The following is a 14,982-nucleotide window of genomic DNA, read 5'->3' on the forward strand; positions in this document are numbered from 1 at the left end:
AACTCTGATCAGCCCAACGTACTGTGTGTGCGTTTCTATTCTTTACAAGCTGCCCCTGCAACATCATTCGTTTTGCAGCCAAAGGCAGAGAGGTAAAGAAATTGTCTGCAGTTACAGTCCTTCCCTGGTCCATAAATGGTTCTGTTAACCCGATTCTTTCATTGGAAGCCCAAGATCGAGCTGGAGAAATCTTAAGTCAAACAAAGTATTTATTTTTGGTCACATGTAAAGTATGGCGACGCTGGACTCGGAGTGTCCGAGCTCCCGCAGGAAATCCGTCAGCCCGAGCTCCGATATCTGGAAACAATTCATATTTATGTTCACCTTTATCTCACAGAGGTTGTTACTTACACTCAACAGACTATAATTGGCCAGTTATTGTGACATGAGCAGGCCAACCACCGTCCTTGTCATGTTCTTGTGATAAACAACGTGTGTGGGTGAGTGTTGTTTTAGGCGTGTATCTAATGTAACAGACCTATCTGACCTAATAGAGACACTTTATCTGACCCAGTTATTTTGTCCCATTATGTCATCTTAAAGTCTTGGACCATTCAAGGACATACATTGCGTTGTATGAGCAGAGTGGAAAAGTACAAGCTAGGAACATGGGTTATTTAGTAAAATACAGAATATGAATACATAATGTCTAAGAACAAAGCAAATTATAACAGTTCCATCAATTTCAAAACAACATTCTCTGACAGCCTCTCTCCCGTCGGACGTGTGGGATCTTTTCCCAAGTAAGGGATGGCATTACACATGTATTTTGTGTCCAGATCTGCTGCAATCCAAAACTTGATTCCAAAATTGTCAGGCTTGGATGCAATGCACTGCAGAAAGGGACAACAGACCTTTGAAGGAAATAACTGCTCATCCACGGTAACATGTTGCCCTGGACTGTAGGACGACACACAATTCTGAACGAACCGCTGCTGGATGTCTGAAATTGCTGCAAATTTGTCTGTTTGTATGCGCTCTTTGCTGGTGTCCTTGTTGTCGAGGCGAAGGTACCACTTAATTTCAAGAAAGCGGTTACAGGGCATTATGGCTTTGATATCTGGGTTTCCAAATCTATTGGCCCACGTGAATCGCATGGCACCAATGTAGCCCTTGGCAGCCCCCTTCAACAAAGGATTGGGGGGAACGCCATCGGCTCGAAGACACTCGTTTGCCAGCTGGGATTTGTTCTACGGCCCTCCTGGACTGTGCAGTCTCTGATGGTCAACAACATGCTGATATCCAACAAAGACAAGAAGCTTTGAAGGCGACTGGGGATTATGCGTGTTGCAAACTCTGTTGGCCCTCCAGATCCATTGAATTCTGTCTGTGGAGTTTCATGAACAGAAAAATCTCCAACTTTGTGGTGGAACCACACAGTGCCATCTTTCGCCTTCTCTGTGGATCCAGGCGTTATGCCCACATCTGCGACTTTTTGGTTTTTTATTACAAGGGGGGTTGACATGCATCGTGTCTTCCTCCTCATCTGACCTGGGACAATTTGTCTTATGCCATTGTCAAATGCCAGCACGGTTTTTGTTACTAATGTTAGTGGATAGTGGAAAAATGGCAAATATATGTGCCTTTTATGGCCAGTGATTCTTCCAGAAAGGCACATCCCACAGTGGGGTTACATGGCACTGAAAGGATCGGATTATTGGCTAAATTACAATAAGACTGAGTTATTAAGTTCATGTATACACCTTAATTGGACAAGAAATTGGATCGGATCAGATTACTCGCGATCGGATTAAGACCCCGAGATAACGCGGTTGAAAGTCACACTAAACGTGCTTGTAGACGGTGAAGCACGTGGTGAATCAGACTTTGCGTTCTGCGCATGCTCAAGATTTTTTCCCGGGGTCGTGAACCGGAAGTTGGAAGAGATGATATCACTGTTGTTGTCGCCGCCGTCGGAAAGAAAAAAACAACGCGATGGAGAATGCGCAGTTGTGCATCGCGTTTGTGCAATAAGCATGCTCACCACAAACGAAATGTAGAGGGACATAGCTTCATCTGGCTCTTCCTTTGCCATTTTCTCGAATGCCTGAGTTTGTTGTTGTTGTTGGTGGTGAAGCGGTCAACCGGAAGTGGCTCTATTAGCAATTCTTGAAATGGGTACAGCGCCACCTATCGTGCCGGGGTATGACACGCTTTGTGCCTCTGATCCGATTCATTCACCGCCATATATCCAAGGATAATTACCCTTGCTCAAATAAGGAGCATAACCCAACTATAGCTATAATCGAATTAATCTCATCATGTAAACCCACTGAGAGTTTCTGGCCTGCAGAATATCCTGTGTGTACAGATTGTACACACAGGGTGCTGGCAGGGACACTGCTCCATAATTAGGCTTCTTTACACAACAATGGGAGGCAGTTAGTGGTATGTTAGACTTATTTACACATTTGGGGGGGATTTCATTGCAGACTTTAGACTATATGTTATAACTTTACTTGAGCCTATTAGTTTGTTCGCACCCTGCGATTCTGCCTGCTGTCCATGCAGTGGAGACAAGATGATGAGAAGTGATAGCTAGAGAAAGGAGGGAAAAATACAACACAACGGGGCGAAAATAACATGGCAACAGCAACGCGATCAAATAAGATCATCAATAAAAAACAGCGGTAACGAGAGTGCTGGTGAGCTAAATGAGCAGAGTGAAGCATTAACTGCAGTGAGGGAGACAGGTGTGCGGATGACAGGAAGAAAGGGAGCGAAGGAGCGGAAACTCCTTTAATTTGCTGGTAAAAGGAGAGGGTGTCCTGCCTGTGTTTCCCTATCAGAAGCACTCATCTGAAAGCATCACTTGCTCCCAAAACAGCCACCATAATAACCTTCACCATGTTCAGTGTGTATGTGTGTACATGTATGTGTATGTGTGTATGAGTGCTTGTCGCTCCCCTATTATGAATAGTAATAAGCAGTAGAGCAGGATAAAATATGTCTGCCAAGTTAAGAATATAATAGACCTTTCTTCAAGGCCACATATAACAACAGGCTGAATAATGACCTGCAATCATTTACTCAGCACACACACTGAGCTTTACTCCAGGCTGAGGAAGAAGCCTTTCACAGAGAAATGTTTAAAAGCTAATTCTGTCTCCTGTAGGTTCCCTCTGAAGGTGAAAACTGACCCCGGAAAATGTCAGGTTCTACTGTACCAAGCATGTGCCAAAAGAGTTTTAAGATTTACTCAAAGGAACAGTTTACGGGTTCCACATCCACTGTTCATCTCTAATCATATGAAAATTTGGGTCAGCTCCGCTGAACCTATTCGCACATGTGCGTTAATCAATGAACACTGTTATCATTCAGTCCAGTGGGTGGTAGTAATGTGCCCACAAGCTTGTTTACCTAGAGGAAGAAGAAGACTATCGCAATTTCTCAACAACCCCTTCTTTCATTTCCCAATTTGCTGAAACTCAGTTCCGCCATTCAACTCTTCTGTTTGTGTCTTAGCCCCTCCCATCAGAGGCGGGCAAAGGAGGCGAGGACAGACACGAGGAGGGAAGGCAAGATGATAGGCATTCATCAAAAATGAGACATCGTTGATTCAGAGCCATTATCTTAAAACTGACGTCTATTAAAATTGATGTGTGACAGCTTCATTATTTAATCATCCATCATTTTGTGGCAGCACAGAGATGTTTTTGATAACTTTCATCATAGGGACATTAAATCTGTTTGTAAAAGTGCTTCAATTGCTACTTTTAATTATATTCATCACATAGGAATAACTTGCCACACCCACTTCAGATGTCTCAAGTGCCAAAAACGTCTCAGTCGATACGCCGATATATCCTCGGTACCTCCTCTCCTCACTCCTCCCTCCTTTGTGTGCATTTCAGGGATGGAGACATCCCTCAAAATATTTCGCTGTGAGCGATCTCTGAGTCGCATTAGGAGTACAGAGGACAGAGAGGACAAGGAGGCTCAAATTAGACAAATGAGTCTCAGGAGTTTAGCACCATCAAGCATTGATGTATTCTTTTTTTTCTCCTGTGTGCGCCACCTTTTTGAATCCAGGAGTATGCAGAGTCGGCCCACAGATGGTCCCAGAGGAGCCCCAGGGACCCTCATGAACCAGTACAGATGATGAAAGTCACGTCAAGCAGGTCTTGCACATAAGCAGACGTGAAATTAAAAGGCTGACCTTAACAGGATAAGTTCAAGACATTTTCAGGCTACCCGATGAAAAAAAATATATCACAACAGGCAATGCTTTCCTCCAGTAGTTATCTGGTTGATGTGGATTCAACTTCCTCTCTAGTCAACAGTGAGGATGCCTTGATAAGAGCATCATGTGCACACCCAGTTTGGAGTATACCCGTCTCAATACCCTCTGGAAAAAATAGGATAGAAAGACAAATAAAGCAACCGGCAAAGATCTTCCTTTTTGGTGAGGTGATGATGAAAATAACTCAATGGAACAAGGGCACTACACTGACTGATAGAATGCACATAAACAACAACAACAGATTTTACCAGCTGTCTTTTAGGACCCGACTAAAACGTGGAAATAACTGAAAATGCAGAAAAGACACGAAGAATCCCTGACGGAAGCTGATAAAAGAAACAGACAGTTACAGCTGGGGAAAGAAAAGATGACAGTGCATATTTCCCTTTTTTTTTTATTAATAGCTGAAGAAAATCTGAAGCCAGAATGCCGTTTCACAGAAAAGTGTCCAAAGTGCTCTCTCAAACATGAAGTCAGTAGGTTCAGTTGCTGTCAGATTAACAGACAGGAGTGGGTCTGAAAGGGGTAACATAGTATATATCACACTGTAAGTAGTCGCTAAGTTTTCCCATCTCACTTTGCCATCAGGTGTAGAGGTGTTGCTCTGAAGTCTCTCTCACACCCCCTCATCTTTTTCGCCCTTTCTACGTCTGTAGTTGCCCTTTGTCAAAGAGCGAAGACCATGGGTGAGTCTTGCCTCTGCCCAGGACCTGAGGAACAGCTGCAATGTAAACCTGCTAAATTAACTTGGTCTCCATGAGCCTCACATATGCATTATTCTAATCAAAGCACATTAGATCATCCAGATACTTTAGACATATGGGTCTCTGTATCCTCCATGCCGTCGCCATCTGTTTCTCTCGATTTCTCCCTGCTCTCTATCTCAGTGGATCCCTCGCTCACACAGCTGCCTCACTAAGAGGCTGGCGTAGATTTCTAACAGTGCATCTACTTTGTGACATGATTCCACATTCAGTCAATCTTGGAGCACCATATGCAGGTCTGACTACATGATGAGCTGCATTTGGATGCAATTCAAACTACTCTGCACAAAATTTACGCACCAGCGTTTAGCTCTCGTGTGTCAAATGTAAATGAGATGAGGTCCACTAATGAGGAAAAAAAAACAAAGAAAACATCCTCTTAAAGATAAACCGACATATTAAATGAATCCATTTTGAAAATCCTAAATTTCATCCTCTATCTTCAACAAAGGCTCGCACTGCTGAATTTTAAACTTCTGCAGCCTTCACATAAGACTGTACAAAAGGATTTTTGTTTTAAAAACTGGTCGCTCATGGTTGTCAGCATATCTTCAATGTCAGCCTATATCGAAGGTGGAGTTGATTTATGTGTGGTCCCATCATCGAGAGGATCGGAGAGCAAGAGTGTGAAACTGTCAGAAGAGTAAACGTGTCATTTTTGGAAAGGTTTTCAGTGTGTGAGCACGAATACGAGGTGTTTCAGTTTATGAGTTCACATTGGACAGGTTTCTTAGAGTTACGGAAAGTTGCAGGAGTGTTTTATAACATCCGGATGTGGCGAGCATCTTCTACACACACACACACACAAAGGAGAATGTGTCATATGCTGACGTGGTAGACTTTTTTCACCATTTGCACCGTTTGTGCAAGCAAACACTCTCACACCCAATGTAGCAAAACGTACAGTAGCACAGTTACTCAGCCATGTGTCTGAAGACATATTCTGGAGGGGCTAAAGCAAATGTCTGCATCAGATGGTCTTTTTTTTGCTGACTTTGCGCCCAAGTATCAAGTCAAGAAAATCTACAAAGGTGAGAATACAGCTCGTGTTTCTTTAGAGAAAGCCCACAGCGAGAACATGCTCCTCATGGTTTAAAATGTATGGTTTGTTCTTGCTGGCCCACTCCTACTGTCCACTCATCTGTTGACATTGTAGAAATGTATGTATTAGGGATGCAGCGATACCACTTTTTTTCAAACCGATACGATAAAGATACTTGGATCTGAGTACTTGCTGATCGAGTACCGATGCCAATACTTCTACCACAAAAGAAATGCAATGAATTGGAAGAAGGGTTATGGTCTCACTAGCCTAACCACACTGTTCCTGATTGGCTCGACATCTCCCCTAGCCGCCAATCTAAAAAAATTCAACAAAAATAACAAGCCACCCTCTGATCGCGGTCTTCATGCAATTGGTATGGGTTAACTTTAATGCGTACGAGTATATTAGACTATTTAGGCCCGATACCAGTATCGGTATCGGTGCATCCCTAGTATGTATGAAGTGCATTTACCAAGCATCGATGGCAGCCTATGCTGTAAAGGAAACACTGATTATGAAACTCTGATTTCTGCGATAGAAACCCAAAATGCAGAAGTTATGTGTGAAGTGCACCCTTACTGCTGCGTAGGAATCAAGAGGGTAAGTAGCAGCCAGGTGCTGCTAATCAAACGCACTGGATTAGTTGATCATCATAGTAAGCGTGAACACCTCTCTAAAAGTACATGTTCTGGCGGTTTGCCAGTCTGGAGCATTCAGGTGTGTTATAATGCCATGTTTAAATAATTTAGTCCATCATTGTACAGTGAGAAAGATTATTCACAAGTGGAAAACAATAAAAACAATTGCCAATCTTCCACAGAGTGGGAAGGTCCCTCCGAGGTCAGACTGCATACCTTAAAGTAACTGAGTCGACCATAAACTCCTCTGTATACCAAAGTAGTCAAAGATGAGACCATCTGTCGGACTGCTAAAGCTTGGCCTAAACTGGGTCATGCAGCAGGACAATCGTCCCAAGCACACCGGCAACTCTACAGCAGAATAACTGAAAAAGAAGAGTTAAGCTGTTGCAAAGGACGAGTGAAAGACAACAGTTTGGTAGGACTTAAAGGAAGCTGTGCATAAACAAATGCATGCAAATCTCAAAGAAAGAGTGGACTGAAATTAGTCCACAATGATGTGAGAGACAGTTAACATCACACACATCGTCATCATAAAACAAATGATTACTTCAAGATAGTGCAAGGCAGCTCTACCTGTTATTGAATTGTGGGATGTACTTAAGTTTCTCCCTCACTGCTTTAGCAATGTGTCTTATCTTTTGTTAAATAAATAATGACGCTGTGTAATATGTGACGTGTAATTGTTTATCTGAGGTTGTACTTGTTGGAAGTTATATTTTCACGGCCTTATCATTAAATAATCATCAAATAAACATCAAAACATGCAAAAAGTGTACTGATAATGTGCTTGTTATGGGGGCAACGCTGAGCCTTTTTTTTTTCTTCCTGAGGTGAGGTGGTGCTGGGTTGGATCGATCGCAGCTGACAGTGAAGGAAGAGCATAAAATCCCAGGGACTTACCAGAGTTGGTGATGGTTAACAGGTCTAGACGCCTTTGTTGCTGGAAGAAAAAGAGCAGAGAAAGATAAATGTCAAAAAATAGTAATCGATAACGTCATCGATTCTCATATTCAACTCTTGCAGGCAGTCCATCGATCCATCTTACATGTTTGAAATTGATTTACTTTGCTCAATAAAACTAGTAACTAACTTTTATCAGCAGCCTAACGATGAGACATGGACTTCATGTAAATAATTTTGTTTGTGCGTTGTTGTAAGACCCACTGTGTGTAATTCTGTACTGACAATTTATCTTGATAACACTTCTGTCAGATGAAGTTTTGTATTCTTGAAACTAAGAAATGAGAGATCAAGTATTTCCCCAAAGCAGAAACTTGAAATAACCTCTTTAAGAAAACCGTGCCACCTTTAAAGCAAGTTTTGGTTCAACATCCACTGTGAAGAATTCTTTATCACCATATTTTCCCAAATGCTCTGTGTGTGTGTTTTTAAGCCTGTGTAAGTGTGACCTTGTGTTTTGATGGAGTGTGCAGTTTTACACTTGATCTTTCCAGCTGCTGAAAAGGAGTCTAGAGAAAATGCTAGGTTTTTATCCCCTCTCTTTAACCTGCTTCCTTTCCACATACGTATACACACACAATCGCAGGCACACACACACACACACACACACAAACACACGTGACTGACGAGCACCGCAGTAATCAACACCTCAGCCCTCTTCATCTCCCAGTCGCCGAGGGAAGAACATCCTCACATCCTAGGAACGGATGAAAGGTCTGTGTGTCTGTGTGTGTATACATGTAAGTGTTGTATCTGTGTGTGAGACAGAGATCATCAATATTCAAAGACTATACTGACCAGTTGCTGAGAGGGATAAGTTAAGAGACTCTTAACAGACATGGAGCCTTCCCTCCTTGAATTCAGCTCTGCTTGGAGAGGAACTCTCTGCTAAACACTTACTGAATTAAGATATACAATATGAGGGAAAGTGTTATTCTGAATGCTGTAATGGTATTACAGTACTCCAAATACAACCTTATTTCCAAAAGAACGTGAATATAAGCGGGTCGCGCACTGAACGCTGCAGAAGAGTTAAGGATGCTGGGGTGGGTGACCACATATGCAGCAGAGGTCACTGTAACAGCATGAGACGCAGAGAAGCTGAGTTCATACTCTCAGCTTACAAACGGATTTATACACACATAACTCAGACCCACCCACCTTCTACACACACCGACACACACACACAGCGCTGTTACTACCACCTGCAGAGAGCAATGACTCTCCACAGTCAGTCAGATATGGAGCCAGAGCAGGAATCATTACTGCAACAGAAAGCAGATTGTAACGCCTGTTCTTTATAGCAGAAACACAAAGTAATTTCTAGGTCAAAGCTTGTCTTGGTCCGTGGAGCTGTTTTGAACTAAATCTCCAATATAGTTGTAACTTCATCTTATTTTCTTTCTGATCTTACACTGTATCTTTGTCATATGATTATTAATCAATTCTCATTATTTGGTCTTTATTTTCTCTATTTTGCTCTATCAAAGTCTGAGTAAAGCAGTGTTTAATCCGCGTTCTGGGTTTGAAACGTCACAAAATGGTTCCTATGGAAGCAAATCGTAATCAAAATTCCAATTCAAATGCATTATCAGAAATGCTTTTTCATTTTAAGAATGTGGCTGCATTATTTGACTCATAAATAAAATTACTAATCAATCATCCTATTGCATTTCAATGTTCTTCTTCAAGACTGCACATTCTTTGCCATAATCAAAAAGAAAACAAAGCGGACATTGCTTTTTCGTTTTCGTGGTCTGCATGCAAAATACTGCCCACAATTCGATAATGAAAAAGCAATCTGAGCGGCGCAGGAGAGTGACGTCACGCCTGCTGACCGTGCTACCCATCATGTAGGCTACGGTAGGGGGCGGTGTGCATATTTGCTGTACAGTTTAGCTGCCCAGGTGGAGTCAAACAATATATCCGATTCTGATGCCCGTGACCGGGTTGAACGGGTCACAGAGAGCTTGGCTGCATACTCTGCCGTCACAGATTCAGAGGTTAGTGCAGCAAGGGCTAGCGCGTCGCGGCTACGACCGGCCATGACTTTCTGGCCGCGGCCATTACTGAGGGAGCAGCCATTAATGAGGCTGAGACAGACGTTGCGAACAGGAGTCGGGGGATTACCTTTCACAGGTAGGATTCAACATTATTATTGGTTGTATTTTGTCAATTGAATATTATTGTACTGTATTTGTGTCTGCCGGCGAAATCGTAGCCAGCAAACGTTAAACTAGGATATGTTTATAGCCGGTGTTATGCCGAGAAGTGCACCCCCTGCTGGTCGTACTTTAAGGAGAGTCTGTGATGGAATGATATGATATAACTACATCATAATTTGTTTACCTAATTGAATTAACGGATGCAAATCTCAATAAGTCCAAATTTGTATATAAAATTAAAATAATCAAATTTCATAGTTTCAGGTTCATTTTTATATCATTTCATCTGGGCTATAATGAGTTGAGATTGTTAATAGAAAATGTATCCAACCGTCTTTCGTGTTGACTACAAAAGTATTAGTCACGGCCCTTACTTTTGAATATATGTCCAATAATATAAAAATAGTTAGGAATAGGAATACTCTAAACTCTACAATTGTCAGATTATCATAATTGTACACGTATTATTAATTTACATGAAGAGATGTGAAAAAAAGACGCACGAATGAAACACCATTGTCAGCTCAATATTATTTTTTTTGGATAAATGTAATAATCCACACCTGAAACGGTTTACGCGCGCTCCGTGAATGGGAATGCACTTCTCGGCATAACACCTCTGTTCACACGGCTATTAGGCCAACGGAGACTTCATAAATCATATATTCCATAACACAGGCTTAGATTACAACTAACACAAGAATGCTACTTTTGAAATAATGCAAATATTACTGTTATAACATTGACCATCAGATTTTACTCAGGTTTATTAATGACGTTTATTATGCCTGTATTATTCACATGTAATTCTTTCATCCTAACAAAAGTATTTACCTCATGTCTCATACCCACCCCTCAGATTGTCCGACTGAGAGTTGGTGTTATTCCCTCCATCTTGGGCTTACAGGTTCACCTAATAAGAGTAGGTGTATCATCCATCCATCCATCCATCATCTTCCGCTGGTCCGGGGATCGGGTCGCGGGGGCAGCAGCTTGAGCAAAGAGACCCAGACGTCCCTGTCCCCGGCCACTTCCTCCAGCTCTTCTGGGGGGACCCCGAGGCGTTCCCAGGCCAGCCGAGAGACATAGTCTCTCCAACGTGTCCTGGGTCTTCCCCGGGGCCTCCTCCCAGTGGGACGGGCCCGGAACACCTCACCGGGGAGGCGTCCAGGAAGCATTCTCACTAGATGCCCGAGCCACCTCATCTGACTCCTCTCGATGCGGAGGAGCAGCGGTTCTAGTCCGAGCCCCTCCCGGATGACCGAGCTTCTCACCCTATATCTAAGGGAGAGCCCGGACACCCTGCGGAGGAAACTCATTTCGGCCGCTTGTATTCGCGATCTCGTTCTTTCGGTCACTACCCACAGCTCGTGACCATAGGTGAGGGTAGGAACATAGATTGACCGGTAAATCGAGAGCTTCGCCTTCTGGCTCAGCTCCTTCTTCACCACGACGGGCCGGTGCAGAGCCCGCATCACTGCAGACGCCGCACCGATCCGTCTGTCAATCTCCTGCTCCATTCGTCCCTCACTCGTGAACAAGACCCCGCGATACTTGAACTCCTCCACTTGGGGAAGGATCTCATTCCCGACCCGTAGAGGGCATTCCACCCTTTTCCGGCCGAGGACCATGGTCTCGGATTTGGAGGTGCTGATTCTCATCCCAGCCGCTTCACACTCGGCTGCGAACCGCTCCAGTGAGAGCTGAAGGTCACGGCCTGAGGACGCCAACAGAACCAACTGTCCGACTTACTGCCGGCAATGCGGACCAAACTCTGACACCGGTCATACAGGGACCGAACAGCCTGTATCAAAGAGCACCCCCCACAAGAGTCCCCGAGGGACACGGTCGAACGCCTTCTCCAAGTCCACAAAACACATGTAGACCGGTTGGGCGAACTCCCATGCACCCTCCAGGATCCTGCGGAGGGTATAGAGCTGGTCCACTGTTCCACGGCCAGGACGAAAACCACACTGCACCTCCTGAATCCGAGATTCGACTATCCGTCGGATCCTCCTCTCCCCCGAATAGACCTTACCAGGGAGGCTGAGGAGTGTGATCCCCCTATAGTTGGAACACACCCTCCGGTACCCCTTTTTAAAGAGGGGGACCACCACCCCAATCTGCCAGTCCAGAGGCACTGCCCCCGATGTCCACGCGATGCTGCAGAGGCGTGTCAACCAAGACCTCAGCCCCAGAGATGGGAGGTCCCACGTCCGAGCTCCCCAACTCTGCTTCCTCATCGGAAGGCGTGTCGGTAGGATTGAGGAGGCCCTCGAAGTATTCCCCCCACCGACTCACGACGTCCCTAGTAGAAGTCAGCAGAGCCCCGCCCTCACCATACACGGTGTTGACGGTGCACCGCTTTCCCCCCTGAGCCGCCGGATGGCGGACCAGAATCTCCTCGAGGCCGTCCGGAAGTCGTTCTCCATGGCCTCCCCGAACTCCTCCCAAGCCCGAGTTTTTGCCTCAGCAACCGCCGAGGCTGCGTTCCGCTTGGCCTGTCGGTACCCATCAGCTGCTTCCAGAGTCCCACTGGCCAAAAAGGCCCGATAGGACTCCTTCTTCAGCTTGACGGCTTCCCTCACCACTGGTGTCCACCAGCGGGTTCGGGGATTGCCGCCACGACAGGCACCGACCACCTTACGGCCACAGCTCCGGTCGGCCGCCTCAACAATGGAGGCACGGAACATGGCCCATTCGGGCTCAATGTCCCCCACCTCCCTCGGGACATGGTTGAAGCTCTGCCGGAGGTGGGAGTTGAAACTCCTCCTTACAGGGGATTCCGCCAGCCGTTCCCAACAGACCCTCACAATACGTTTGGGCCTGCCAGGTCTGACCGGCTTCCTCCCCCACCAGCGGAGCCAACTCACCACCAGGTGGTGATCAGTTGACAGCTCCGCCCCTCTCTTCACCCGAGTGTCCAGGACATACGGCCGCAAGTCCGACGATACAACCACAAAGTCGATCATCGAGCTGCGGCCTAGGGTGTCCTGGTGCCAAGTGCACATATGGACACCCTTATGCCTGAACATGGTGTTCGTTATGGACAGTCCGTGACGAGCACAGAAGTCCAACAACAAAACACCTGTCTGTGGCCACTCAGGATGACAGCAAGGGCTCGCACATTTTCTGGTGGGACACACACACACACACACACACACACACTAGGGCCAGAACACCAACTACAGGTACCGTACATTAACAGCAGAATGACAGTGTGTGATAGACTGGTCAGTAGGCTATATTTATAAGACACCGATGCCCGTTGTCAGCTGCCGCTGTTTTGGCAGCTCGAGCCTTGTCGTAATTTTGTGCTTTGGAACGGATGGAATGAGAATCCAGCTTTGTTATATACATATGTATGTGTATATATATATTTCAGTGTAAGGTAGAGGACATTTGTTTTGTATGTGTATTTATTTGACGATTGCCTATGGTGCCCTACGAATGAATGAGTACGTATGTATACACACTGCTTGAAGATCATTCAAGCTGTTGACCTAACGAATTTTCCAATCATGTACTACAAGCTTTGTATCATTGAAGAGGAATAAAGACACTATACAGCTGTTATGATTTTTATGTAGCAGCTTTATCAAATCTGTAATAAAGTATTTCATAAGGCCAAAACAATGTAAGAAAATATCTTTGATTTTTGCTTTTTTGGCTTCACAGCATAACTTTGTTATGACCATAGCATCAAGGTTCAAGGTGCAATGTTTTTTAAATTGCCAATTGTGCATGAACCACAGTCAAGACACATGCATTACTTGTTCAGGGATCTCTCTGAGTTAGTCTAGAAAAATAGAAATACTATAATAAAATATAAAGAATATAAAAAACACTGTACAAGAAGGTAGTTGTATATACACAAGTTTTAATATTTTGAATGGTATCAACCTAAAGCAAAACAAAATGAGCTAAAAGCCCTGAAAGAGGAGTGTTTTGCAGAGCTTGTTTTTGTCTCATGCTCCCTTTTATGCAGGTCAAGAGAGGTCAGTTTGCCAATGTGGTGGAGCCTTATTTTCAGAAACACAGACACAAACAATGACAACAAGTTGGAATAATGGTTGTTGATGCCAAACTTTGTCTCCTCAATGTGTTCCCCAAGCTGAAAAACATCCTCCGTTCTCCTCCCGGATGATGTACGTGACTGTCGTCGTCTTTACAACTTTGCTGAAGCTTGGCGAATCACCCACTCTGCAGCTCTCAGCACCTTCACTGTGCCACATGATGGAATCACTAGTACACCGTTGTTTTTCAGGGCTAGAAAGTGGTAGCTATCATGAAATGATGAAGATACAGCATCTCTGACCAAGCTTGCATGGCACACACCACAGGACAGCTTTTGCAGAATCTGGAGGACTACAAACCCTGCGATGTAGTACAAAGCATTGTCCACAACATCCACCAGTATAAATATTGAGAAGTAGCTATTTAACATATTTAGAACGGTAATTTTGATATTATGTTTAAAAAAGAAATACTCAAATCATTAGGCTGAGTTAGTGAGTTTGAGGTTGAAGCTTCTGGGTCATCCTGAGTGGCCACAGACAGGCTCTCTTCAGCTTTTCTGGAAGAACATGTAGTCCTGCCCTTTTCTGGCTAAAATGAAGAAGCATAATATTAAAATATATAAAAATACACACACACAGGGATAAGTATTTCACCCCGCCCTGTTATTGATAATATTTCAATTTATGAATGCTAATAGCCTTATGATGATACACCTACTCTTATTAGGTGAACCTGTAAGCCCAAGATGGAGGGAATAACACCAACTCTCGGTCGGACAATCTGAGGGGTGGGTATGAGACATGAGGTAAATACTTTTGTTAGGATGAAAGAATTACATGTGAATAATACAGGCATAATAAACGTCATTAATAAACCTGAGTAAAATCTGATGGTCAATGTTATAACAGTAATATTTGCATTATTTCAAAAGTAGCATTCTTGTGTTAGTTGTAATCTAAGCCTGTGTTATGGAATATATGATTTATGAAGTCTCTGTTGACCTAATAGCCGTGTGAACAGAGGTGTTATGCCGAGAAGTGCATTCCCATTCACGGAGCGCGCGTAAACCGTTTCAGGTGTGGATTATTACATTTATCCAAAAAAAATAATATTGAGTTGACAATGGTGTTTCATTCGTGCGTCT

At 44.1% G+C, this 14,982-nt stretch overlaps 1 protein-coding gene and 1 long non-coding RNA gene across 4 annotated transcripts in view; both read right to left on the reverse strand.

Moving 5' to 3' along the window:
• The window catches only part of agbl4 (AGBL carboxypeptidase 4), a 305,045-nt gene that overhangs the window by 100,366 nt on the left and 189,697 nt on the right, over nt 1-14,982 (reverse strand). For all 3 annotated transcript variants that reach the window (XM_075485313.1, XM_075485311.1, XM_075485312.1), the window contains one exon: nt 7,594-7,633. In XM_075485313.1, coding sequence (XP_075341428.1) covers nt 7,594-7,633 — 40 coding nt within the window. The remainder of the gene's footprint in view (nt 1-7,593; nt 7,634-14,982) is intronic.
• On the reverse strand, nt 13,679-14,813 carry LOC142399814 (uncharacterized). Its single transcript, XR_012772885.1, has 2 exons — nt 14,556-14,813; nt 13,679-14,426 (listed from the first exon to the last, which is right to left on the reverse strand). It is a non-coding gene; the product is annotated as an uncharacterized LOC142399814 (long non-coding RNA).

This window comes from Odontesthes bonariensis, chromosome 15, assembly GCF_027942865.1.
Source record: "Odontesthes bonariensis isolate fOdoBon6 chromosome 15, fOdoBon6.hap1, whole genome shotgun sequence".
NCBI lineage: Eukaryota > Metazoa > Chordata > Actinopteri > Atheriniformes > Atherinopsidae > Odontesthes > Odontesthes bonariensis.